This window comes from Oncorhynchus masou, chromosome 23 (assembly GCF_036934945.1).
Source record: "Oncorhynchus masou masou isolate Uvic2021 chromosome 23, UVic_Omas_1.1, whole genome shotgun sequence".
Classification (NCBI taxonomy): Eukaryota; Metazoa; Chordata; class Actinopteri; order Salmoniformes; family Salmonidae; genus Oncorhynchus; species Oncorhynchus masou.
The window spans coordinates 49,377,005-49,403,524 of record NC_088234.1 but is presented as its reverse complement, the minus strand read 5'-3'; the positions used below and the strand labels follow the sequence as shown (position 1 = coordinate 49,403,524).

Here is a 26,520-nt window from a genome sequence, read left to right as displayed (position 1 = left end):
TGATACTGAGCAGGATGAGTGATATTCATTGTAGCCCCCTGCCACATAATAGTTATGAAACACAAGTGTGATGCAGATATTTAATGACACCTCTCAAAAACACATTATACAGTACATACACGTTCACATTCAAGGTATTATATACAGAGTACTTGCAAGATATGAGTCTGAACATGTACTGCTTTTACTTTGGCATACTGTCTAATATTTATTTTCAATGATGGCACATTAGAAAAGGGAGGAGGGGGGTTCCTAATGTTTAGTATACACAAGTGTATATTTCATCATTTTAAGCTTTCAAAATTGCACCACATCATGTTTGTGTAACTCATTTTCATCATGTACAGATTAGCATTTCAGTATAGAAAGTAACTTTTGTGTCAAAATCTTGTGTGCATGTTCAAAAGCAAATAACAGATGTCATATCACAAAATAATTAGTTGTGCTGTTCAGTGACAATCAAAAACATGCAGTCATGTGACTGAAAGCCCCATAAAACGAAATAACATTTGGATGTTAAATTGTAAAATAACATTCCATCAAGTGTACAGGTGTTATTAGGAAGTAGTTAGATCTATTTACTATCGGGATAGATTAGAGTACTAAACCAGAGGTTCTTCTAAACAGCCAGATAGTTTAGAAGTTTGCATTAGTAATTACCACATGAAGCTTAGGGGTATTGAGCATGTGTGGTTACATTTCTAGACATCTATTCAGTAGCAGAGTGGAATGTGACCAGGTAAAACATAGAACAAATGCAACGTCAGCACTGTGTAGGCTTTGTAGGTCTGTACGATGTGTTCATGTGTGTCAATAAATTATAAGAATGATGAGAAGATTGCATTGATCATTTGGCAATTGCACTGCAACTTGAGACAAAAACACAAAGATATGGTCTAAGGCCTGAATTGACATGCTGTATGAACCATTAATTGACAGTGCACACACGCACGCACACACACACATACACTCACACAGAAACGTTCTCTCACACACACATACACACACACACGCACGCACACACACATACACTCACACAGAAACGTTCTCTCCCACACACACATACAGTACAAAGAGTGGATAAACAAAGATAGTGGATCTGTCCAAGGACTGGCTTCACATAACACTGATAGTAGGGATGTGCAGCTTCTAAGAAAAAGTGATAGACAGATAGATACTGTGGGTAGGCAGGCAACAGGCAGGACCTCATTTAAGTCATTGTGAGTAGCCATGTCATCATTGCCACGTCTACAGAGCCTCGTAAAGGCCCACTCATGCCTCTCCTATGGTCTAAACCAGCGATCTGTATACTGACTAATTTGACCAATTGTTTCAATCAAGAGTGGAGCACATTAGTGTAGGCATAAGTTAAAATGCATGAACAACTGGAATGTTCATGAAACCATATTCATTTAAAAGCCACATGTCTGTATGTACTTTACATATACAATCTTGTACCTTAAAGATATTCCACCTAACGCTCCTGACTAGACTTACTCCCAATGGCACCATTAATTGGCCATTCACAGGTGTTGCAGGGTGATAGTATGGCATGCATTATAGTGCAATGTCATTCACCTATGCAGTCTGGCTTTCTGGTGCATTAAATGCTCTCATTAAAGTGGTAATTCAACATAATCAAGAATGCTCAATGCCATTTACAGGCTTCTCCAAGTGTAGGCAAAAAAAGGGACTTAAAAGCACTCTGCTGGATGTGGGTGAGACCAGGAGCAGATACCAGGGTGTGGTAATCTCCCCACCTCCCTCTCAACCCCAAATTCATGAGATAACACTGGCTGTCTAATGGCACGATGGCAGCATCAGATTTTCGGTGGGTTGTTGGTGACCTGGTCAATCCAGCGCAGGAACCTGCTGACCCGCGTGTACACCCCGGGGAAGGAGGGGTCACCACAGCCATGACCCCAGGAGATGATCCCCGTCAGCACCCAGCGCCCACCCTCCCCCTGACATACTAGGGGACCACCACTGTCACCCTGGCAACTGTCCACGCGCCGACTGTCCGAAAGGCTGCCCGCACACAGCATGCGGCTGGTGTAGCGATCACCGTATCGCTTTTTACACTTCCAGGTGGGCAGCAGGGGAACCCAGGCCTGTAGCAGAGTACGGGAGTACTCCGAGTCTGAGAAAGAGAGAGAGAATGAAAAAGTGAGTGATGAACAGAGAGATAAGAGTGAGGCGACCAAAATAAATGGAAATGTTCTGTCATATAAATATTGAGCAAAGAACAGATCAACTGGCTGATTCCAATGTAAACACAAAGGGAACTCTCCGTAACAGAGAGGCTCATGGTCAGTACCTGTGATGCCCCACCCTGTGATGACACAGGCGGCAGGCCTCTTGCCCCACTTGTTGCCAGGCGCAGGGAGGCAGGCTGAGTTGGTATGAGGGTTGAAGGCCACACAGTTGCCCTCGGTGCCTTTCAGCCTGAGTAGGGCGATATCATACTCCGAGCCCTGGCTGTGGTACTTCCTGTGGATGACGATGAGCTCTGGGGACAGGCTGCGCTCAAAGTCATCCCTCTCCTCCGTGTGGTAGTCACCCAGTCGCAGCACGTAGCGAGATGGGTCCCTGCCAAACCTAGGAAAGAGGGAGAAAACAGAGTGAGGAAAGAAAAGGTAAGAGAGGGAATTAAGGTCTGAGGAGGTTAAGCCAAGCAGAAAAGAAGACTTGATTATCTCCTGCCAAGAAAAATACATTTGAATTTAAATGATCAAGGCAGTGACTCAAATACAAGTATCACTTATAAGTGGCATGACATCAATCTCTTATTAATAATATTTGATAAAATGATTGACATAGATCAAGTATTTGATCAAATGTACATATGTTTATGCCACATTACTACATTACTGTATGCAACACTCGTCATTTTTTGTAATGTGGTCACTGCAATTCCATCATTGGGCACTAGATGTCTTTGTGGCCCACCTCTTGAAGCAGTGTGCAGCAGTCAGGACCCAGCAGGAGTTGATGAGCGTGGCTCCACACAGTGGATGGTTCCCTTTGGACTGGGACTTGAGCCACAGAGACGCCTGCCAAGGCCAGTCCCCTCTACCACACCCAGGGGAGGAGAGAGAACATTAGCAGAAATAGATCATGGTTGATTTGATGTTATGATTTGACTTGTGTATGTGTTTGCATATATCTATGCAGTCATACGGTAATAGAACCGCTGAGAATCTGTGTGTGTGTGTGTGTGTGTGTGTGTGTGTGTGTGTGTGTGTGTGTGTGTGTGTGTGTGTGTGTGTGTGTGTGTGTGTGTGTGTGTGTGTGTGTGTGTGTGTGTACTTTACTATTTATATTTTTGACTACTTCAACTTTTACTCCACTACATTCCTAAAGAAAATAATGTACTTTTTACTACATCAATTTTCCCTGACACCCAAAAGTACTCGTTACATTTTGAATGTTTAGCAGGATAGGAACATGGTCCAATTCACAGACTTATCAAGAGAACATCCCTGATCATCTCTACCTGCTCTGTGTGGCCCTGGCTATCCGTAAATGTAAAAAACATTAACATAGTGCCATCTGATTTACTTAATATAATGAATTTGAAACGATTTATACTTTTACTTTTACTTTTGATACTTAAGTATATTTAAGCAATTACATTTACTTTTGATACTTAAGTATATTTAACACCAAATAGTTTTTTACTTGAACTCAAGTAGTATTTTACTGGGTGACTCACTTTTACTTGAGTTATTAAGGTATCTTTACTTTTACTCAAGTATGACCATTTGGGTACTTTTTCCACCAGCGTACCTGATTGACTTGTCCCCACCAATAATCCTCCTCCTGCGTCGCTGTGTGTTTGGCCTCATGCCACAGGTCTGCGTTATTATGGCACCGTCCCCCACCGGTTCGGGGACGTAGTCACAGATGACCCCTGCATCCTCACTATGCCGGCAGTCATGGGCATCTTCTCCCTCAGCCGGACACTCCCCCAGGGACGTCTCAGCCCCTGTGCACCTAACATTGTCCAGGTGGATAAGGCCCTGGCCTTCTCCAAAATAGGCCATGGAGCGAGCCTTGGACACCCCACTGAAGAAAAGACACAGGGAAGGTGAAGCTCAATATTCCAAAGTGGCCCTGTCTCCTGAATGGCAGTTAAAGGAAACCACATACTTGGCAGTGAGATATGATGCATTCTGCAAATAAGGGAAAGGATATATGATACAATGGCAAACATGAGAGAGAGAATCCATATTTACATAAATCCCAGCTGCCTGCAGACCACTGCAGCGTTGATGTCATTCCAGCCATCATCGCACACGCTCCCCCATTGGCCATTCAGAAACACTTCCACACGCCCTTCCTTCCGGCTCTCTCCAGCAACCAGTCGCACCAGAGGGCCTGAGGCCAGAACAGAGAAACACAATAAACCACAATATACAGTGGGGCAAAAAAGTATTTAGTCAGCCACCAATTGTGCAAGTTCTCCCACTTAAAAAGAAGAGAGAGGCCTGTAATTTTCATCATAGGTACACTTCAACTATGACAGACAAAATGAGGGGGGGAAAAATCCAGAAAATCACATTGTAGGATTTTTTCTGAATTTATTTGCAAATTATGGTGGAAAATAAGTATTTGGTCACCTACAAACAAGCAAGATTTCTGGCTTTCACAGACCTGTAACTTCTTCTTTAAGAGGCTCCTCTGTCCTCCACTCGTTACCTGTATTAATGGCACCTGTTTGAACTTGTTATTAGTATAAAAGACATGGAAATGGAAGACATACAAGACCACTGATAATCTCCCTCGATCTGACGCTCCACGCAAGATCTCACCCCGTGGGGTCAAAATGATCACAAGAACGGTGAGCAAAAATCCCAGAACCACACGGGGGACCTAGTGAATGACCTGCAGAGAGCTGGGACCAAAGTAACAAAGCCTACCATCAGTAACACACTACGCAGCCAGGGACTCAAATCCTGCAGTGCCAGACGTGTCCCCCTGCTTAAGCCAGTACATGTACAGGGCCCGTCTGAAGTTTGCTAGAGAGCATTTGGATGATCCAGAAGAAGATTGGGAGAATGTCATATGGTCAGATGAAACAAAAATATACATTTTTGGTAAAAACCCAACTCATCGTGTTTGGAGGACAAAGAATGCTGAGTTGCATCCAAAGAACACCATACGTAATGTGAAGCATGGGGGTGGAAACATCATGCTTTGGGGTTGTTTTTCTGCAAAGAGACCAGGACGACTGATCCGTATAAAGGAAAGAATGAATGGGGCCATGTATCGTGAGATTTTGAATGAAAACCTCCTTCCATCAGCAAGGGCATTGAAGATGAAACGTGGCTGGGTCTTTCAGCATGACAATGATCCCAAACACACCGCCTGGGCAACGAAGGAGTGGCTTCGTAAGAAGCATTTCAAGGTCCTGGAGTGGCCTAGCCAGTCTCCAGATCTCAACCCCATAGAAAATCTTTGGAGGGAGTTGAAAGTCTGTGTTGCCCAGCAACAGCCCCAAAACATCACTGCTCTAGAGGAGATCTGCATGGAGGACTGGGCCAAAATACCAGCAACAGTGTGTGAAAACCTTGTGAAGACTTACAGAAAACGTTTGACCTCTGTCATTGCCAACAAAGGGTATATAACAAAGTATTGAGATAAACTTTTGTTATTGACCAAATACTTATTTTCCACCATAATTTGCAAATAGATTCATTAAAAATCCTACAATATGATTTTCTGGATTTTTTTCTGTTATAGTTGAAGTGTACCTGTGGTGAAAATTACAGGCCTCTCTCATCTTTTTAAGTGGGAGAACTTGCACAATTGGTGGCTGACTAAATACTTTTTTGCCCCACTGTATTACCATAATAACAATATTGAATTGGACTTTTCTTTGCAAAATTCACCAGATAAGATAGACATCTAACAGATATGTTGATAGCAATTCTGATTTGAGCTCTTTGAGCGTACAGCGAGTACAGTGAGGCCTACCTGTGATCTGTGGCAGCCCTGGCACCTTGTTGGTTTCACCTCCCCTCTCACAGCGCACCCCTACATCCTCGCTGTGGGAGCAGTCGTGGCGTCCCCACTCGGCGTGCCCGCAGGACAGCAGGGTGCCCTCTGAGCCCTTACACTGCACCTCATCCAGCAGGATTAGCCCTGTGCCCTCCCCGTACAGCCCGTCTGACGCCACCTCTGCACGCCCTCTGCTGGACCAAACACTCCATTACTGCAGTATAACTACAATATTACTACAGTTAAACCTAATTTACTTTCCAAGTACATTATATTTGAACATAAAAGGACCCCTGTAGACCGACCTGAAGCCCAGCTGTCTACAGACCACTTGTGCATGGTGCTCAGTCCAGTTGTCGTCACACACCGTACCCCAGTCCCCAGAGTGGTACACCTCCAGACGACCTTCCCAGGGACTGTCAGACCCCACCAGCCGCACCACACCATCTGCAACACGGTGTGTGCATGAGACAGTGTGTATGTGTTTTCCATACAAATATGTGTATGTTCACAAAGCGTTCCTGTCCTGACTCCTGACCTGTATATGGGTTACAGGACACGCCAGCATCCTCCATGTGGTCACAGTTGTGTTGTTGCCAGTTGTTGTGGGGACACTCCTCCAGGGAAAGCTCGTTGCCTGTACACTGCAACCTGTCAAGGAAGATGGGTCCAGAGCCCTGACCAAAGTGGGCCCACGTCCACGCTTTTGGTACCCCCCTGAGTGGACACACACACACAGACATACACAATGACCATATATGTACATGTAAACAATATATGGCAACCACTCAAGGGTCATCCTGATGTGCACATATAAAATGCATTCCCACCAAGTAAACAGGCCTTACACATACTGTACAGAGCACACACACATGCACTTACACAGCAGAGAAAGACATATACACGACACAAAAAACACTCACACACACCAAATATAGTTATGGAGAGATGTATGATTCATGATCTGAAATGAGTCCTGGGACAGATCCACTATCTTTGTTGATCCATCCCTTTGTACTGTAAGACAATCATTGTGTGTGTGTGTGTGTGTGTGTGTGTGTGTGTGTGTGTGTGTGTGTGTGTGTGTGTGTGTGTGTGTGTGTGTGTGTGTGTGTGTGTGCGTGCGTGCGTGCGTGTGTGTGCGTACGTACGTGCGTGCATGCGTGCGTGCGTGTGTGCATGTGTGTGTACATGTGTATACATGTGTGTCTGAGCAGAGAGAATTCCCCAGTGGCTTGCTTTGCAGGCCCTTATTCGTCAGAAGCCAGGTGACCTGCTAAGAGTGGCGATGACGTCTGAATAATGTGGATCAACTGGCTCCTCTCCTCCAGCAGAGCAACAACCCAAAACACTGTAGGCCATCAAAAATGCATGCCTTCCGTTCATCTATATTGATATAGTTCACTCAGTGGGAATGTAGCAGTGTAAAAAGGCTATCCTAGCAGGAGTGCATCCATCTCTGTGGAGAGCAGAGAGCTTTGGTTGGTGGGTAACTTCAAGCCTGGGAACCATTGCTGCTTGCTACCACTGATAGGGTTTAACCTCTAGTTTTACCTACATATGTACTAGATGACATTTAGTGGAGGGAATCACATTCAGAACCCATATGCTGCATGTCAAGCACCATCCTCCAAGCAACTAGCCATCGGCATGCCTGTGCTGCTCACCCAAGTCCCAACTGCCGACAGACAACTTCAGCATCGATGTCATCCCACTGGTCATCACAGATGGTGCCCCACCTACCATCATGGTACACCTCCACACGACCCTCAAAGTCCTCCAGGCCACCTACCAACCTCAAGGGGGCGCCATTGCCTGAAAAATACAGCAGAAATCAAATAAAGTCCAGGTTTACTGGTCACATTACTCACGTTTACAGATTTGCAGGTGTTATAGCAGGTGAAGGTCAATTCTTGGGTTTCTAGCTCCAACAGTGCAGTAGAATGTATTGTTTTACTGGCTCCAACAGTGCAGTAGAATGTATTGTGTTACTGGCTCCAACAGTGCAATAGAATGTCTTGTGTTACTGGCTCCAACAGTGCAGTAGAATGTATTGTGTTACTGGCTCCAACAGTGCAGTAGAATGTCTTGTGTCACTGGCTCCAACAGTGCAGTAGAATGTATTGTGTTACTGGCTCCAACAGTGCAGTAGAATGTATTGTGTTACTGGCTCCAACAGCACAGTAGAATGTATTGTGTTACTGGCTCCAACAGTGCAGTAGAATGTCTTGTGTTACTGGCTCCAACAGTACAGTAGAATGTCTTGTGTTACTGGTTCCAACAGTGCAATAGAATGTCTTGTGTTACTGGCTCCAACAGCACAGTAGAATGTATTGTGTTACTGGTTCCAACAGTGCAGTAGAATGTCTTGTGTTACTGGCTCCAACAGTGCAGTAGGATGTCTTGTGTCACTGGCTCCAACAGTACAGTAGAATGTCTTGTGTAACTGGCTCCAACAGTACAGTAGAATGTCATGTGTAACTGGCTCCAACAGTGCAGTAGAATGTCATGTGTAACTGGCTCCAACAGTGCAGTAGAATGTCATGTGTAACTGGCTCCAACAGTGCAGTAGAATGTCTTGTGTAACTGGCTCCAACAGTGCAGTAGAATGTCATGTGTAACTGGCTCCAACAGTGCAGCAGAATGTCTTGTGTTACTGGCTCCAACAGTGCAGTAGAATGTCTTGTGTGACTGGCTCCAACAGTGCAGTAGAATGTCTTGTGTTACTGGCTCCAACAGTGCAGTAGAATGTCTTGTGTTACTGGCTCCAACAGCGCAGTAGAATATCTTGCAAATACAATACAAATACACAAATAATCAAAACATCTAAACAAGAAATCAAGAAGTGACAGAACAAGTCCAATTATCAATCCAGAGTATATATATTAGAGTGAGCATGGGACAGAATCCAGAATATGAATACGTGGTGTGTATAGACATTATATAATTTGGAAAGAAATGGTATGTACAGTAGTAGGTATATTAGGATGAGCTATGATAATAATACAGTATATACATGCACAGTTAGTAGACCACAGTATATATAAACAGAAGATGAGGTGACTAGCGTTCAATAACATGATATACATGGGGAAATAGTCTCAAGGTGCATGGCAGAGTACCGGGCAGGTAACTGGATAACTGGCAAACAGTCTGATGGCCTGGAGATAGAAGCTGTTTTTCAGTCTCTTTGTCCCGCTTTTGATGCACCTGTACCGTCACTACAATCGATGATAGCAGAGTGAACAGACCTTAGCTCGGCTGGCTGAGGTCCTTGATGATCATCTTCGCCTTCCTTTTACACTGCTGTAATGCCCTGTAGGGCAGGCAGCGTGCCCCTGGTGTTGTGTTGGGCTGACCGCACCATCCTCTGGCAAGCCATGTGGTTAGGGCGACGCAGCTGCAGTTGAAGCTTTAAACATTCTCCACTAAGGCCCTGTCGATGTGGATGGGGGTGTTTTCCCTCTTCTGTCTCCTGTAGTCCACGATCAGCTCCATTGTTCTTCTTTTCCAGGTGGGATAGGGCCGTTTGCAGTGCAACAGCGATTGTGTCGTCCGTGGATCTTTTGGGGCAGTATGCAAATTGGAGTGGGTCTAGCGTGTCAGGAAGGATGGAGGTGATATGGCCCTTGACAAGCCTCTCAAAGTACTTCATGATAACAGAGGTGAGTGCTACGGGGCGATAGTCATTTAGTTCAGTGACCTTGAGCTTGCTTGGGTACATGAACCATGGTGGACATCTTGAAGCAATGGCGTTTCTGTGTTGTGTTCCTCAAAGCAGGCAAAGAATGTGTTAAGTTTGTCTGGGAGTGAGGTGTCGGTGCCACTGACGTGGCTGGTTTTCTCTTTATAATCAGTGATTATCTGAAGTCCCTGCCATATGCGTCTCGCATCTGAGCCATTTAATTACGACTCCACTTTGTCGCTATAATGTCTTTTTGCCTCTATGATTGACTTTACAGTGCATTTAGAAAGTATTCACACCCTTCAACTTTTTCCACATTTTGTTGTGTTACAAGGTGGAATTCAAATGGATTTCATTGTCATTTTTTTGTCAATGAGCTACATAAAATACTCTGTAATATCAAAGTGGAATCGAAATTCGTACATTTCCACACAAGAAAAGAATAATAATATGAAAAATAAAAACATTGATATATATATATACATTGATTTATCTTGATTACATATATCTTTATTAAACCCCCTGAGTCAATACATGTTAGAATCACCTTTGGCACTGATTACAGCTGTGAGTCTTTCTGGCTAATTCTCTAAGAGCTTTGTACACCTGAATTGTACAATATTTGCACATTATTCTTTAAAAAAGTCTTCAAGCTCTGTCAAGTTAGTTGTTGATCCTTGCTACAGCCATTTTCACGTAATGGCATAGATTTTCAAGACAATTTAAGTCAAAACTGTATCTAGGCCACTCATCAACATTCAATTTCGACTTGGTATGCAACTCCAGTGTTTTGCCTTGTGTTTAAGGTTATTGTCCTGCTGAAAGGTGAATTTGTCTCTCAGTGTCTGTTGGAAAGCAAACTGAGCCAGGTTGTCCTCTAGGATTTTGCCTGTGCTTACCTCTGTTCCATTGTTATGATTTTAGATTTTTTACAATTGTTGTTGTAATTCTTTTCCCATTTTCTTCCCAAATTCGTGATTATGATCTCGTCTCATCGCTGCAACTCCCCAACGGAATCGGGAGAGGCGAAGGTCAAGTCATGCGTCTTCCGAAACATGGCCCGCCAAGCCGCGCTTCTTAACACAACTCAGAAGCCAGCTGCACCAATGTGTCGGGGGAAACACTGTTCAACTGACGGCCAAAGTCAGCCTGCAGTCACTAGAGCACGATAAACCAAGTAAAGCCCCTCAACCAAACCCTCCCCTAACCCGGGCGATGCTGTGCCAATTGTGCGCCACTCTATGGGACTCACGGTCATGAGTGGGATCAAATCCCAGGCTGTAGTGACCCCGAACACTGCGAAGCAGTGCCTTAGACCACTGTACTGCTCGGGAGGCCTATTCCATTAATTTCTATCCTCAAAAAAAAACTTGCCGATGACAAGCATACCCATAACATGATGCAGCCACCACTATGCTTGAAAATATGTAGTGGTACTCAGTGATGTGTTGTGTTAGATTTGCCCCAAGCATAACGCTTTGTATTCAGGACATAAAGTACATTTATGAACCACATTTTTTGCAGTTTTACTTTAGAGCCTAAATGCAAATGGGATCCATGTTTTCAAATATTTTATTCTGTACAAGCTTCCTTCTTTTCACTCTGTCATTTAGGTTAGTATTGTGGAGTAACTACAATATTGTTGATCCATCCTCAGTTTTCTCCCATCACAGCCATTAAGCTCTGTAACTGTTTTAAAGTCACCATTGGCCTCATGGTGAACTCCCTGAGTGGTTTCCTTCCTCTCTGGCAACTAAGTTAGGAAGGACTCCGGGCGCCTGTATCTTCGTAGTGACTGGGTGTATTGATACACCATCCAAAGTGTAATTAATGACTTCACCATTTTCAAAGGGATATTCAATGTCTGTTTTTTTATTTTACCCATCTACCAATAGGTGCCCTTCTTTGAGAGGCATTTCAAAACCTTCCTGGTGTTTGTGGTTGAATCTGTGTTTGACATTCACTGTTCGACTGAGGGACCTATAGATCATTATGTGTGTGGGGTACAGAGATGAGGTAGTCATTAAAAAATCATGTTAACACTATTATTGCACACAGTGAGTCCATGCAACTTATTATGTGACTTGTTAAGCACGTTTTTACTCCTGAACGTATTTAGGTTTGCCATAACAAAGGACTTGAATAATTATTGACTCAAGACATTTCAGCTTATCATTTTTTATTCATTTGTAAACATTTCTAAAAACATATTCCCACTTTGATATTATGGGGTATTGTATGCAGGCCAGTGACACAAAATCTCAATGTAATCCATTTTAAATTCAGGCTGTAACACAACAAAATGTGGAAAAAGTCAAGGGGTGTGAATACTTTCTGAAAGCACTGTATGGAGGTCATAGCTGGTCTGTTAGTACTCGTCCATGTTCCCAGTCACCTTACCGTAGTTAAATGCGGTGGCTCATGTTGGCATCATGTTACAATAGAAACAACTGTTCTTCTCAGTTATCGACTTATGGATCTCTTGGTCTCCTTGATGAATGCAAATGTAAATAACTTCTTGCACAGTGCCATGATAAATAAAGCAATCCAAACCACAGAACTGTTGGAGTGCAATGACCCCTGACCCTAGAGTTTGGTTCAAAGCTCCAGGCAAGTCATTAGAAACTACAGCAAGTACAAGTATGTGAGGGATGCAGGGAGAAGGAAAGAGGGGTAGATGAGTTATGCAATCTGAATATGTGAGCTGCCCTGGCAGAGAAGTTAAGGAGGTGGGGGTTGTTTGGGGTAGGGGGTCAGAAGAGGGGTGCATGTGTGCCCTGTGGGACCCCTCCCACCTCCCTGGCAGGGCCTCAGGACTCTCAGATAACTTTCTCCTCCTAAAGTTTCAGACTGAATAATTCCCTGCACCGCACTAAATATACTGAGTGTACAAAACATGCTCTTTCCATGACCAACTGACCAGGTGAATCCAGGTGAAAGCTGTCACTTGTTAAATCCACTTCAATCAGTGCAGATGAAGGGGAGGAGACAAGTTAAAGAAGGCTTTTTAAACCTTGAGACAATTGTGACATGGATGGTGTATGTGTACTATTCAGAGGGTAAATGGACAAGACAAAAGATTTAAGTGCCTTTGAACGGGGTACGGTAGTAGGTACCAGGCGCACCGGTTTGTGTCATGAAGTGCAATGCTGCTGGGTTTTTCACGCTCAACAGTTTCCTGTGTGTATCAAGAATGGTCCACCACCCGAAGGATATCCAGCCAACTTGACACAACTGTGGGAAGCAGCATTGGAGTCAACATGGGCCAGCATCCCTGTGGAACACTTTCGACACCTTGTAGAGTCCTGACGAATTGAGCCTGTTCTGAATTGAGGCTGTTCTGAATTGAGGCTGTTCTAAGGGCAAAAAGGGGTGCAACTTAATATTATAAAGGTGTTCTTAATGTTTTGTGCACTCAATGTATATACCCTCTACTCCTCTGGGCACTCCCTTCTATACCCTCATTCTAACACACCACTGTTGTTGTTCCCTCTGCCCCTTTGGGACTCTGACACAAGTGCTGCATAAGCCGCGAGAGCGTACTGGCAGGCTCAGAGAGCTCTAAAAGCTATGTGAATGACTAGGCAGGCAACATTAGCTCCCTCTTGGCCGTGCTGCTCAGAATAAACTGCTCTTGTTCTAGCTTTGCAGTGTTTGTGTTTTGGAGAGTATTGGGCCAGAGAATCTTAGCCATGAATCTCACCCTCTGGCCCACGCAGCTCTGACTGAGGTGGGAGAAGAACACTGGAGCTCTAAGAAAGAGGGAACAGTCTCTCTCTGTCCCTGTCTAACTCAACTAAAGGGGAAGTGGCTCTGCTGCTTTAGTACCTCTACATGTGTAATATGCCTAGCAATACAGTATGTACTATATTTATATGTGTAGCACTTGTGATAAATCTGCACTATTTATACCCAAGGATGATTTCAAAACATCCTTGGGTATAAATAGTGCAGATTTATCACAAGTGCTACACATATAAATATAGTACATACTGTATTTTTGTATTTTTTTATACTGTATTTATGTTTTGAAATCTCCAACACCCTCACCTTCAGGTGCAGCACACACCACCCCTGCTTCGTTGCCATGGTTACAGTCGCTAGTGACAAACTTCCGACTCCTGCAGTCCAGCAGAGAGTTTTCGTTGCCACGGCAGCCAAGGCGTTCATAGTGGAAGAGTCCAGAGCCGGGCCCGAAATAGGAGTGCTGGAGGGCTGTGCCGATCTCACTGCAGACAGAAAGACAGGATGGACGGAGAGACAAAGGTAGATGGACAGTCAGGAGTGGAGAGGATGATTTGACATACACACCCACACACACAGCTAAAAAAGTATCTCAGAAGCTCTCACCCCAGTCCAAGCTGTTTGCAGATCACACTGGCATCGCGGTCGGTCCAGTGTGTATCACATACAGCCCCCCACTGGCCATTTAGGTATACCTCCAGACGCCCGCTCTGAGGGGAGGACCCACCTACCAACCTGGCAGCTCCTGGAGAGGGGAGAGGAGAGAGAAGAGAGGGCATTAAGGTATGGTACATCATCAGAGATTGTGAAATCATTTGAAATGACAGGTGAAGCATCTCTCTCTCATACCCATCAGAAACAGACAGACAGACAGACAGATTGCTACCTCATTAATCATAAATCCAACAGGTGTGATTATCTCAGGATAATTGCATAGAACACTTACATATTTCAACCTGGCAGGCACACACCCGAAAAACACACATGGGCACACACACGTTCACACACATACACGTTAACTGATAAAGGTTAACTGTTTGGAAGAGAAAGCTTGGGAGAGCTAGACAGAGACAGACTGATAATGACAGCAAATACAGATGGAGCTAAACAGATTTCAAAAAGGAGGTATTGCATCTGGCACTACATATAAGCAAGGTTCTGACAGGCCAGTAAAAACGGTTGTCTAATGGACAGGCAGGGACACACTCCCATTGGGGGGGGGCGGAAGTCACAGAGAGAACAATATCAGCTGCCTGATGGAGAGGTGGAAATCACAGTGGGAGGAGCTTACTGACAGACAGGATATATTGGGGCGTAGACAGATTGAGAAACAAAAACCATACAGGCAAGAAACACAGATAGACATAAACAGACATAGACAGACAGGCACATAGGTTGCCTAGACAGATAGAGACATAGATCTCCTGCCAGAGCAATATGATCACCCCAAAAACACTGCAAAAATACAAAGATACCTAGCGATTACTTTTTGGTCACTTTGGAATTCATACACCACTATAAATCATCTGGTTCCAGGTAGTTACCCAGCAGTATTGATTCTCTTGAAGTAAGTATTAATCGGTAAATCCTCACCCTGGTGGCAGTCGCAGTAGGCCCAGCCGATGGCTCCAGAGCTCTGGCGGAAGAAGCACCAGGGGTTGGATTCACGGTCTGGGTTGCGGCAGTAGCTGTGGTCGCCCAGCCCCCGGCTCGGGTACTGCAGGACGTAGTCTGGGAACTCTGTCCACTTTAAGCAGGGCGAACCAGAGTCAGTCTGAGACACGGAGCCATTGTAGTAACCCAGCTCAGTGAAGCCCTCTGAACAGGACAGAGGAGCTAGGGGGACAGAGTCACATTCAGATACAATACTATGGGTTTATCAATGGATGAGCTTCTTAGTTAACACAGTATAGCAATAATTCTTTTTGTGAGACGAAGTGGGGGGGGTAAAGCTGAGTTTTAAAATGAAGTCACAATAAGCCATGCAAGGTTTAAAAAGATGTCCTCTCCTTTGTCTCTCTCTTTTGTTTCCGATCCTCAGAAGTATAGAAGTGAGTCACCTGACTGGTCAGACTGACAGCCCGGTGCTGCAGTGCAGAGGCCAGACAATTTGTGTAGGTCTGCTTTGCTGAGTCACAGAGTGTGGCGGGCTACCTTCAGACAACCTGAAAACCTGAGCCCTTACTACAACCCATCTGTGTCTGTGTATGCCTGTGTGTCTGTATCGCTTAGGAATTGTCCTTGAAATGCACCCTCGGCATACATGTCTTAAAATTATATTAAACATTAAAATCCTTCATGATTATTTTCTCAATGCTGTTGAAAGGATAGTTTGATCAGAGCATAGACACTGTATACCACTTTGGAGTGGATGACAATTCCTCAAGAGGGGTGGATGCTTGTCTTGAGAATTCAGTGCACTTAGCCATGAGTTCCTACAGAGCTAACTGGGAAACTGAAACTCACTGCAATGCAATCCTCTGAATATTCAGGCCTTTTTAATTCCAGAATCATTTGACTGGGTCTACAAGTGCTGCAGCTTTATCCTCCAATTGCCTTTGTGAAGACTGATTACCTGGGATTGTGATGGGAAACCTGAGCTCAGGGGCTCAGTTTTACAAACTAATCTATACCGGTTAAAGAGCCTCTGGGACCACCTATAAAGTTGACCCATCACATTAAATATGGGTGGGACATTAAACACAAGCATACATTCATCTGGTCCACAGATTGAGTTTTAAAGAGGGGAGGATCTGTGGTTTAATGACAATCAGAGCCAAGGTGAGCCCTGGACCTGGTCCATAAACCCATGTATTTCCAATGGATCAACATCTGGTAATACATCATGCAAAAAAATGGAGACAATTTATTGAATAAATCAGTTAAAGCAAATCCAGAAAAAAAAATATCTCTAATTTAATTTTGAGTTCCTTTCCACGGCTCTGAGCGTGGCGTGTTTAATCCCAGTGCTAGGAACTCGTTTTGTCATTTTAGCTTTCTGTTTGAGTTCCTTTCCACGGCTCTGAGCACCGCGTGTTTAATCCCAGTGCTAGGCATTCGTTTTGTCATTTTAGTTTTCTGTTTGAACCCCATCGTTAACCTAAATTGAACCACTCAGAATGAATGCCTAAACATAAGTAATAATCTATAGGTGGCACCACACTCCATAATAAAAAGGGAAACACACTCCATAACCTCTGTTGCCTGCAGTTATGGCAAATGTCTCCATTTGCCTTGGTTGTTACATTGACTAATTATCAGTCTCTTTTCAAGTGGCTATGTATGGGCGGAACTGCCCAATAATCAATCTTTAGTAGCAGCTAATATTCACCTTTGGGTCCATGCTTCCTGTGATATGTAACTGATATGGCAGTACCTCAGGCCATGGTGTGTGCGTACTGTAAATGATATGAAGGAGAGTCGCGCTAACATCCCTCTGGAGCCAGGTGCTAAACCCTGAGGAGAGTGGAGGGAAGTGGATATGGGCAATGGGGTCCAGCCAGGGAAGGAAGACACCCTCACCACGTAACTAAACTCCTCCTCTTGAACTCTCTAAACCAGTGGATTAGGGGCCGCAAGTACTTTCAATTGTCGTTGGGTAAACATTCACACCTGTGAGTGATCGCTCGCAAATCTACATCCACCCAGCGTGTGGTCTAACCCCTGTCTGTGTTTGTTTGAGTGACTGCCGGTTTGCGTTCGCACAGGCTTAGTGACTTAGTTAAGACCAACCAACTCCCGCTGCTGTGTAGTGAAAGCAACAACCGAAAGCCAGCAGAATATGCTGGTTTTGGTGTTAGCAGTTCATACTACAATGAAAGACCTAGTTAAACTGCAGCTGGCCAGGAACAGAGCGACATGTCTTGCTCTTCATTATAATCAGAGGGTCATATAAATACTATGCATGCCAGTCTCTCTTGGCTAAGAGTTGATGAGAGACTGACTGCATCACTTCTTATTTTTATTAGAAACATTCATGTGTTGAAAATCTCAAATTGTTTGCAGTCAATTTACACACAGTTCTGACACACACACTTACCCCACCAGACATGCCATCAGGGGTCTTTTCACAGTCCCCAAATCCAGAACAAATTCAAGAAAGCGCACAATATTATATAGAGCCATTATTGCCCAGAACTCCGTTCCATCTCATATTGCTCAAATTAACAGCAAATCTGGTTTCAAAAAACAAGACAAAGCAACACCTCACGGCACAAAGCCTCTCCTCTATTTGACCTAGATAGTTTGTGTGTATGTATGTAGACTACATGTGCCTTTTTAAATGTATGTAGTTCTGTCCTTGAGATGTTCTTGTCTATTAATGTCCAGTATTATGCCATGTTTTGTGTGGACCCCAGGAAGAGTAGCTGCTGCTTTCGCAAAAGCTAATGGGGATCCTAATAAAATACCAAATACCAGCAGTGAGAGACAAGACTGGAGAGGGTATCCACAGATTGATGCCTGAGAGAGAAGACATCTTGAAAGAGGAATACTGTGCTCAATTCCAGATTGACCTCTTGCCCCAAACCCTGGTCACTTTTTGTAGATCTGAAAGGATTGGCTAGGTACAGATGTAGGATCTTAATTTTATAACCATGTTGCAGAAGAACATTCCTGCATGCAGGAAACAGAACATTTAAAACGTGTACTGTATTTGAGGTTTAAAAAGTCTTCTGAAGTTTGTAATTTCAGACTTGATTTTCCCTTACGAAAAATGTATCAACCCCTATAACAAATATCCATCAATTATAATCCACATTTCCTGTTGCTGCAGGGTTATTTTCCTGCTGTAGAAAACTGGCTCAAATTAAGATCCGACATCTGCATGAGAAATAGGGTAATAATAACTTTGCTCTTTGATAGACTAGATAGAGAAACCAGATAGAATAGTTTTGAATGTGCATTTTTCTTACACCTATCCAATCCTTTCAGATGTCAGCAGTGCCAAAGGGTTGGAGTCTGTCTTTGTCAAGATGGATCACAGAGGTCGAATGAGAGATTTGTTGGGGTCAATGAGTGCTGGAAGAGTCAAGTTTCAAGTTTTTTTTAATGTCACATGCACAAGTACAGTGAAATGTATTAACCCCAAAAATGCAGTAATTAATAACAAAGTAATACAAAAAATAACAAGGTAGAACAAAAACACACAATATATATATTTTTTTAAAGACAGCTAATAAGAACACAATAACACACAGTAAGCATAATATATACAGGGTCAGTTCAGGTACCATACCTACAATGTGCAAAGACACTGGATCGATAGAGGTAGATATGTACAGTACAGGGGTTAAGGTGACTAGGCATCAATATATAAGATAAACAGAGTGGCAGCAACATATATGATGATTGTATGTGAGTGGGTGCTGTGTAGAGCCTTCCTCTTACACAGCCTAATATAGAGGTCCTAGATGGCAGGGAGCTTGACCCCAGTGATGTAGTGGGCTCTACTGGGCTGTCCGCACCTGTCTCAGGCGCAGTTTTTTTTTCAATTTTATTGTACCCCTTTTTCTCCCCAATTTCGTGGTATCCAATTGTTTTAGTAGCTACTATCTTGTCTCATCACTACAACTCCCATACGGGCTCGGGAGAGACGAAGGTTGAAAGTCATGCATCCTCCGATACACAACCCAACCAAGCCGCACTGCTTCTTAACACAGCGCGCATCCAACCCGGAAGCCAGCCGCACCAATGTGTCGGAGGAAACACTGTGCACCTGGCAACCTTGGTTAGCGCACACTCCGCCCGGCCCGCCACAGGAGTTGCTGGTGCGCAATGAGACAAGGACATCCCTACCGGCCAAGCCCTTCCTAACCCGGACGATGCTAGGCCAATTGTGCGTCTCCCCACGGACCTCCCGGTCGCGGCCGGTTACGACAGAGCCTGGGCGCAAACCCAGAGTCTCTGATGGCACAGCTGGCGCTGCAGTACAGCGCCCTTAACCACTGCGCCACCCGGGAGACAGTTTGTCTTCTAAGCCCTGCTATGCTGTCAACATCCTGGCAGGTACCATTGAATAATACCAAGTGTGATTGACAGTTATTTGTCCCAACTCCCAGTCTAAATGACTCCCCAGAAAGCAAAGCCAAAACGTCTTATCCTCTCAGAGGGTGTGCTTTTCTTTCCTCTTCAACTAAACTGTGTTCTCATTTTTCAATTTGTATCTGCCATTCTCTAAGGCATTGAATATTTTAGAAAGTAAATATGGTTTTGAGACACTGAGATGTGTGAGATGTTTTTATGTACTAAGCTGATCCTAAATCCTTCTGAGTCACCACTATCTGTGATGGTGTTTCTTCTCAGCACATGTCTCAATCTCACAATGATTCCACCTCATCCAGCTTCCCTGCCTGGCATATTGAGAGGAGATACATATTTGATAGAGTTCACACAGTGAGAGGGTGCCAGACACAGAAAGGTTATTAAGAAAGGTTACCGGAACACACTGATCCTTAAACACACACACACGCACGCGCCACACAAACAGACACACGCTCACACACAGATTCAAACACACACATGGACAAGCTTACGCTGCAGACACAAACACAAACACACAAAACCCCAAAGACAAATGAAAAGATCACCAGCACGTGAAAGCAGACGTGCTGTATCGAATGTGTACGTGTATGGATAACCTCAGTTCCCATGCAGAGGAGGAACTGAGTGAGTATATGAATGCATGCATTGACAGCAAGAAACTGAGTATGCATGTGGGTGTCATAAAAATGTTCCACTGTCCATCCTAGATTTAATAAGCTCTAAAGTCTCTTAGCATAGCTCACATTCTATCCCTGATGGGTGTCTATAGTTGAGCCACAAATGGAGACAACCATCTATAAGACCCAGACTGGAACTCCCGTTGAGACCCCATAACATAACAGTAACTTCAGCAAAGACAAGAACCAGACATACAGTGTCTGGTTGATGGAAAGTGGGAGTCTTTATCAGAGATGATGTCAGGGCTCTAAAAGCAGGGCCTTGTTTAAATCAGGGCCACTCGCATTTCCATAAGTGAAAGCCTGAACATGAGGCAATCTGGTAGGAATCTCATTCTGTCTGAGCATGAACTAGAAGTCTAAGGCGTGGGATGGGTAAAGGGGGGGTTGGTAGGGTTGGATAAGATATTAGCATCGCGCCCGAGGGATCCAAAGGACTGGACCTGCCTGGGCATGGAGGGTGTGGTGATGGTTCAAAGACTAATTGGTATATGAGATGAAATGTTGTATCTATGATCCCAACTATTTCATCTGATAACCATCCATTTCCATGTACATGCTCAAATTCATATCACATTATAAGCTGAACGAGAGATCAAGTGTTCCCTTCATCTACTCAGGAATACTGAGCACTGTGTGATTTTGCCTATTTCTTAGCTGCAGGGATCCAGCTTGGATGAATCCCTAACCGTCAAAAAGGAGAACTCTTTTTTTATTCTAGGAAAAAGCAGCTTGCATTTTCAAAGCTGTTTGGTGCTAATACCAAAGTTGGTTATGTGTCTTTTGATTGTGGATAATATGTTTTTGAAATGAGGTTAAAGAGAGCGAGAGCAAGAGATGTTGAACGTTGCCTAACTATCGTCCCATCCTTCAGGGGCCCAATCAGAATCACCATCTGATTATGAGCAGTGACAAAGGACTCGCTAATAACGGCTTTAGCAGAGGAAGGGGGCATTTTTGATAGAGGTCTTTTTCAAACTTTTAATCTGAATTGGTGACATTTTGCTGAAACAACACACCGCCATCTCACATCCACACCCCACATCATCCCACTACGTATTGTACATTTAAGTGATTCATTTAATGCTGCTTAGTCGTTTATCCATGTCCTTAGATGATTTGGAAGAATCACAATGATGGTTGGATGAAATCAAGACCTATTAGAAATAAGAGGAAAAGCGGTGTCTACCTGCACTCTGCAGAGTATTTAGGTAGGTGTCTTGAGAGATGACCTGCAAAAAACAAGACGACAGAAAATGAAGCTTCAGGCCTATGCCACTTAGAGCAAGTTTCCCACATTAGGTTATGGATGCTTGATCATAAGTAGCCCCTTATGTCCTGTAAGTAGTATTGTTTGTAGCTTTCATACCCAACAACTTATTATCTCTCTCTCACTGTTGTATTATATTGTATTGTAGCCTACTTGCAGTCATATGGTGTTACTCTATCATGCTTATTCTGTGGATGAGTGAAAATCATTTTAATATTGTGTTAACCATGTTTATCTCTCTTCTCTTCTGCTATATTTTCAATGACTTCGTCACCACTGAGGCTGGGAACAGGAGGCATAGTTTAGAATGTCTATGCAGAACGCAATAAAATGATTGCGGGGTTAAGTTAAGGGGTGCTACTTTAAGGCACCATTATCACAACCGAGGCCACTGAAATCAATACTGTCACGCATGGGAAACAGCACGCGGTGACGCAATGTCTGGGTCTACTTTTGGTATAGCATAGTCTGCACATTAGTCAGTTGAACTCTAATAATTGCATCTGTCAATCTAATGGAGACGGGGGCAGCTGGGGTAATGCCTGAAGCAAAACGTGCCTCTTGCAGACATCTAAAGCACAAATTTATAATGAGACACAGCTCACCAGAAAAAAAGAGAGCTTTGAGCAATATTCTTTGAGGAAAGGGACAAGGGGCTGTATGTAGTTCCCTAGCCTATTGGGTAACACTTTATAATAATATTAATAAGAATGAATAAACTATTTATAGCCTATACACATTATACATATATATCTATTTCATTATTTCTAAACATCTATAAACATGCATACAGTTCATAAGCATTTATAACCTATAATCATTTGTAAAGCATTTATAGTATGTAATATTCATGAGGCTTATTCATTTAAGACGTATTCATAAGACTTATCCATAAAGAGCAAGCAATTACTAGTCTACAATTGTTGTATTTTACTCCATTGTTTGTGCTTTCGTTATCACTTGATGTAGAGCTTGTAACCATACCTTACAAAAATGTAACGTTGCTCTCAAGGAATGTCATTGGCTACGTACATCAATTGCTATTTGCAAGTGAGTATGAAGATATCATTGGATGCATTTGCTCCATTGTTTAAACTTTTATTGGTGGCTCACTCTTGCACACCTCAGACTGTAATACGCACGAGATAACTCACCAGTGTGTTGTGAGCATTAATGGTGGAATCAGCGGGTTCGGCTTCAAACCCATTGAAACTGATGCAAACTGATACAAATAGCGTAATCATGCAACAATTGGACAAGATAATGCTAAACAAGGTAGGAATGTTTAAAAATATATATGTTGTAATCGCACTGTGGATGTATTTGAATTCAGAATTGCATTGGGGGCATACCTACAATGCATTTGGAAAATATTCAGATCCCTTTACTTTTTCCACATGTGTTACATTACAGCCTTATTCTTAAATGGATTAAATAAAAAATGTTCCTCATCAATCTACACACAATACCCCAGAATGGTTTTGGTCAGGGAGGTGACCAAAAACCCAATTGTCACTGACAGAGCTCCAGAGTTCCTCTGTGGAGATGGGAGAACTTTTCTGAAGGACAACCATCCCTGCAGCACTGGATCAATCAGGCCTTTATGGTAGAGTGGCCAGACGGAAGCCACTCCTCAGTAAAAGGCACATGACAGCCCGCTTGGAATTTGCCAAAAGGCACCTACAGGACTCTCAGACCATGAGAAACAAGATTCTCTAGTCTAATGAAAACAAGAATGAACTCTTTGGCATGAATGCCAAGCGTCACGTCTCGAGGAAACCTGGGAGCATCACTACGGTGAAGCATGGTGGTTGCAGCGTCATGCTGTGGGGATGTTTTTCAGCGGCAGAGAGACTAGTCAGGGTTGAGGGAAAGATGAACGGAGCAAAGTACAGAGAGATCCTTGATGAAAACCTGCTCCAGAGCACTCAGGACCTCAGAATGGGACAAAGGTTCACCTTCCAACAGGACAACGACCCTAAACACACAGTCAAGACAACGCAGGAGTAGCTTCGGGATAAGTCTCTGAACGTCCTTGAGTGGCCCAGCCAGAGACGGACTTGAACCTGATCGAACATCTCTGGAGAGACCTGAAAATAGCTCTGCAGCGACGCTCCCCATCCAACATGACAGAGCTTAAGAGGATCTGAAGAGAAGAATGGGAGAAACTCCCTAAATACAGTTGTGCTACGCTTGTAGCTTCATACCCAAGAAGACTCGGGGCTGTAATCACTGCCAAAGGTGCATCAACAAAGTACTGAGTTAAGGGTCTGAAAACTTGTGTAAATGTGATATTTCATTTATTTATACATTTGCACAATTTTATTAAAAACAGTTTTTGCTTTGTCATTATGGGGCATTATGTGTAGATTGATGAGGGAAAAAAACAATTAATGAATTTTAGAATAAGGCTGGAATGTAACAAAATTTGGAAAAAGTCAAGTGGTCTGAATAAATTCCGAATGCACTGCTGTATGCACTGTACAGCCTAACCTATGGATTGTGCACCCATGAAATGGGGTATCAGCCAACTTAGTGTTGATCACGCAATTGTAGATCACTCCCTACTGACGTATGACTTGTGCAAGGGATGGTGCGGTTTGACAAAAAGATCTCTCACTATCAAATCTAATCGCCTGCAGATGACCCCAAAAAAATGGGGTCCTATTCAACGAAATGTACAGGCTATCGTTTTCTTTATTAATTGATAGGCTCGATAACTTTGCGCATATAGGACACACAGTCAGCCTTCATAAATAGACTGAATGTTCATCATTTATTTATATATACAGTACCAGTCAAAATTTTGGACACACCTACACATTCAAGGGTTTTTCTTTATTTGTACTATTTTCTACATTGTACAATAATAGTGAAGACATCAAAACTATTAAATAACACATATGGAATCATGAAGTAACCAAAAAACTGTTAAACAAATTAAAATACTCTTCCGTTCAAAAGTTTGGTCACTTTGAAATGTCCTTGTTTTTACATCAAATTGGTCAGAATTATAGTGTAGACTGAGCAAGAGGACAAGTGCATTAGAGTGTCTAGTTTGAGAAACAGATGCCTCACATGTCCTCAACTGGCAGCTTCATTCAATAGTACCCGCAAAACACCAGTCTCAACGTCAAGGAGAGTGATGGTGCTGCATCAGATGCCCTGACCTCCACAATCACCCGACCTCAAGCCAATTGAGATGGTTGGGATGAGTTGGATGGCAGAGTTAAGGAAAAAAGGGAAACAAGTGCTCAGTATATGTGGGATATCCTTCAAGACTATTGGAAAAGCATTCCTCATGAAGCTGTCATCAAAGCAAAGGGTGCCTACTTTGAATAATCTCCAATATAAAATACATTTTGAATTGTTTAAAACTTTTTTGGTTACTACATGATTCCATAGGTGTTATTTCATAGGTTTGATGTCTTCACTATTATTCTACACTGTAGAAAATAGTAAAATAATAAAGAAAAACCCTTAAATTAGTAGGTGTTTCCAAACTTTTGACGATTACTGTATATATATTTATACTAGGGTTGGCCTATACAGCCTTATGTTAAAAACAAGCCAAGTTCAATTGCTGAGAATAATGGTCTGTCCAAAGTAGTTCCTTCAACGGTCAATGAAACAAACGGATAAGGGTAGGTAGGCTATTGCTGGCGCTCAAGTTTTCTTGGGATCTAATACCTTAGTGAAAATAAAATGTAGCCTACAGGGCACGATACAATCGTTGGAATGAAAATAAAAGCTTAATAATGATCCATTGCAGCAGTAGGTCTAATAGGATATTCAGGTGAAAATTCAGGTGAATATGTTTAACCTCGGACTTCGGGTTTACTGGCACACAGGAAATTGCCACGCACAGCATCGATATTGCCATTTGCGTAGTGTAAATTGGCCACGCATAACCAAAAAACTACGCGAAGTCTATTGCCTACACATTTTAATGACTGTAAATCGTAAGGAATTTGGTTAGGTTATCTATGGGTCACCTGTGTTTACCTTTCTGTTGTAAATGAATAGCCGTTCGCAAACAGAAACGCAGTGATAATGAAAGAAAAAGCAGGCACATACCTCTCCAGAAACTGAGATCAGACAACACCATGCAATTGACAGAGAGAAGAGTCCCTTTAAAGCTTCCTTGTCCGTCATCCTTTTATATGTGTCATTACCCGCGCCTTGAGCAGATTTCACCCATATCCAACGCAAAAAGTCAGCCTCCAAGTGCAAGCGACACTGACCAGGATAAAGAGAGCCCGATACGGACCGTCCAAAGTTAGGCGAGGCACAGGACAATGAGCCGATGGGGTTGTTTTTTCTGTGTCTGGAAAAAGATACAAAAATAATCGAAACTCCTATGTGACATTACACACCCTGTGGTACCAGCTGTGCTTCAAGCATAGACTATAGTTTAAACGACGATCCCCTTCGTGAGGAAGTGTCACTGAAAGCAGACACCGGTGAGAGAAACACACTCTATCGCCTTCAGTGCGATGCACATATGCCAAGTCGAGAATAAACACACACAGCAAGCTCAACACTGTCTAGTTGCATTTCACTGGCGTGAAGGGGCGCCGCTGTGCGCAGAGGTAAGTTAGTGAAGGGTTTTAGGTTTTATAAAGGAATATGCGATTGAGCTGAGTAGGCCCCTAACTGCATATTGCTGTGGGATTTTGATGCCAAAATATGCTGGAATTTAATGACAAATGTTCCACCTGGATTCGATGTGCACGGTGAATTCAACCCACATCACCAAAACCAAAAAACATTCAATTAGCCCTACGCATCTCCAGAACATGCTTTCAAGGCATGGGCAGTTAAAACAACTAAATTATCAATTAAATGCCTATTGCCTTCCAGTAATGAGACCTAAACATATTCTCTTAGGCAAGGTTTTGGTAGGTTAGTGCAATCCGGGTTTCTTGGGAAGCCCATACCTTAACCTCTAACCTGTAGCACCATTTTTTTAAGGCCAGAAACGCATATAATAGTAATTTAGAGCACCCCAAGAAAACATTCCAAATTACAAACTCATAAATCAATTGTCATAATATTTTAATGTTGTTCAAAAAATGTGTTTGAGGTTTTCACCAAAT

The 26,520-nt window shown here is 43.2% G+C and overlaps 1 protein-coding gene across 1 annotated transcript; it reads right to left on the bottom strand.

Moving 5' to 3' along the window:
- Positions 1-66: 66 nt before the first annotated feature.
- On the bottom strand, positions 67-25,911 carry LOC135510989 (neurotrypsin-like). Its single transcript, XM_064932387.1, has 14 exons — positions 25,499-25,911; positions 21,341-21,383; positions 15,026-15,268; positions 14,039-14,177; positions 13,739-13,917; positions 7,671-7,818; positions 6,542-6,720; positions 6,309-6,450; positions 5,980-6,194; positions 4,239-4,380; positions 3,790-4,068; positions 2,950-3,072; positions 2,318-2,598; positions 67-2,140 (listed from the first exon to the last, which is right to left on the bottom strand). Exons 1-14 carry the CDS (start codon positions 25,574-25,576, stop codon positions 1,821-1,823), a joined length of 2,511 nt encoding a protein of 836 aa, XP_064788459.1. The 5' UTR covers positions 25,577-25,911; the 3' UTR covers positions 67-1,820.
- Between the last annotated feature and the right edge of the window lie 609 nt (positions 25,912-26,520).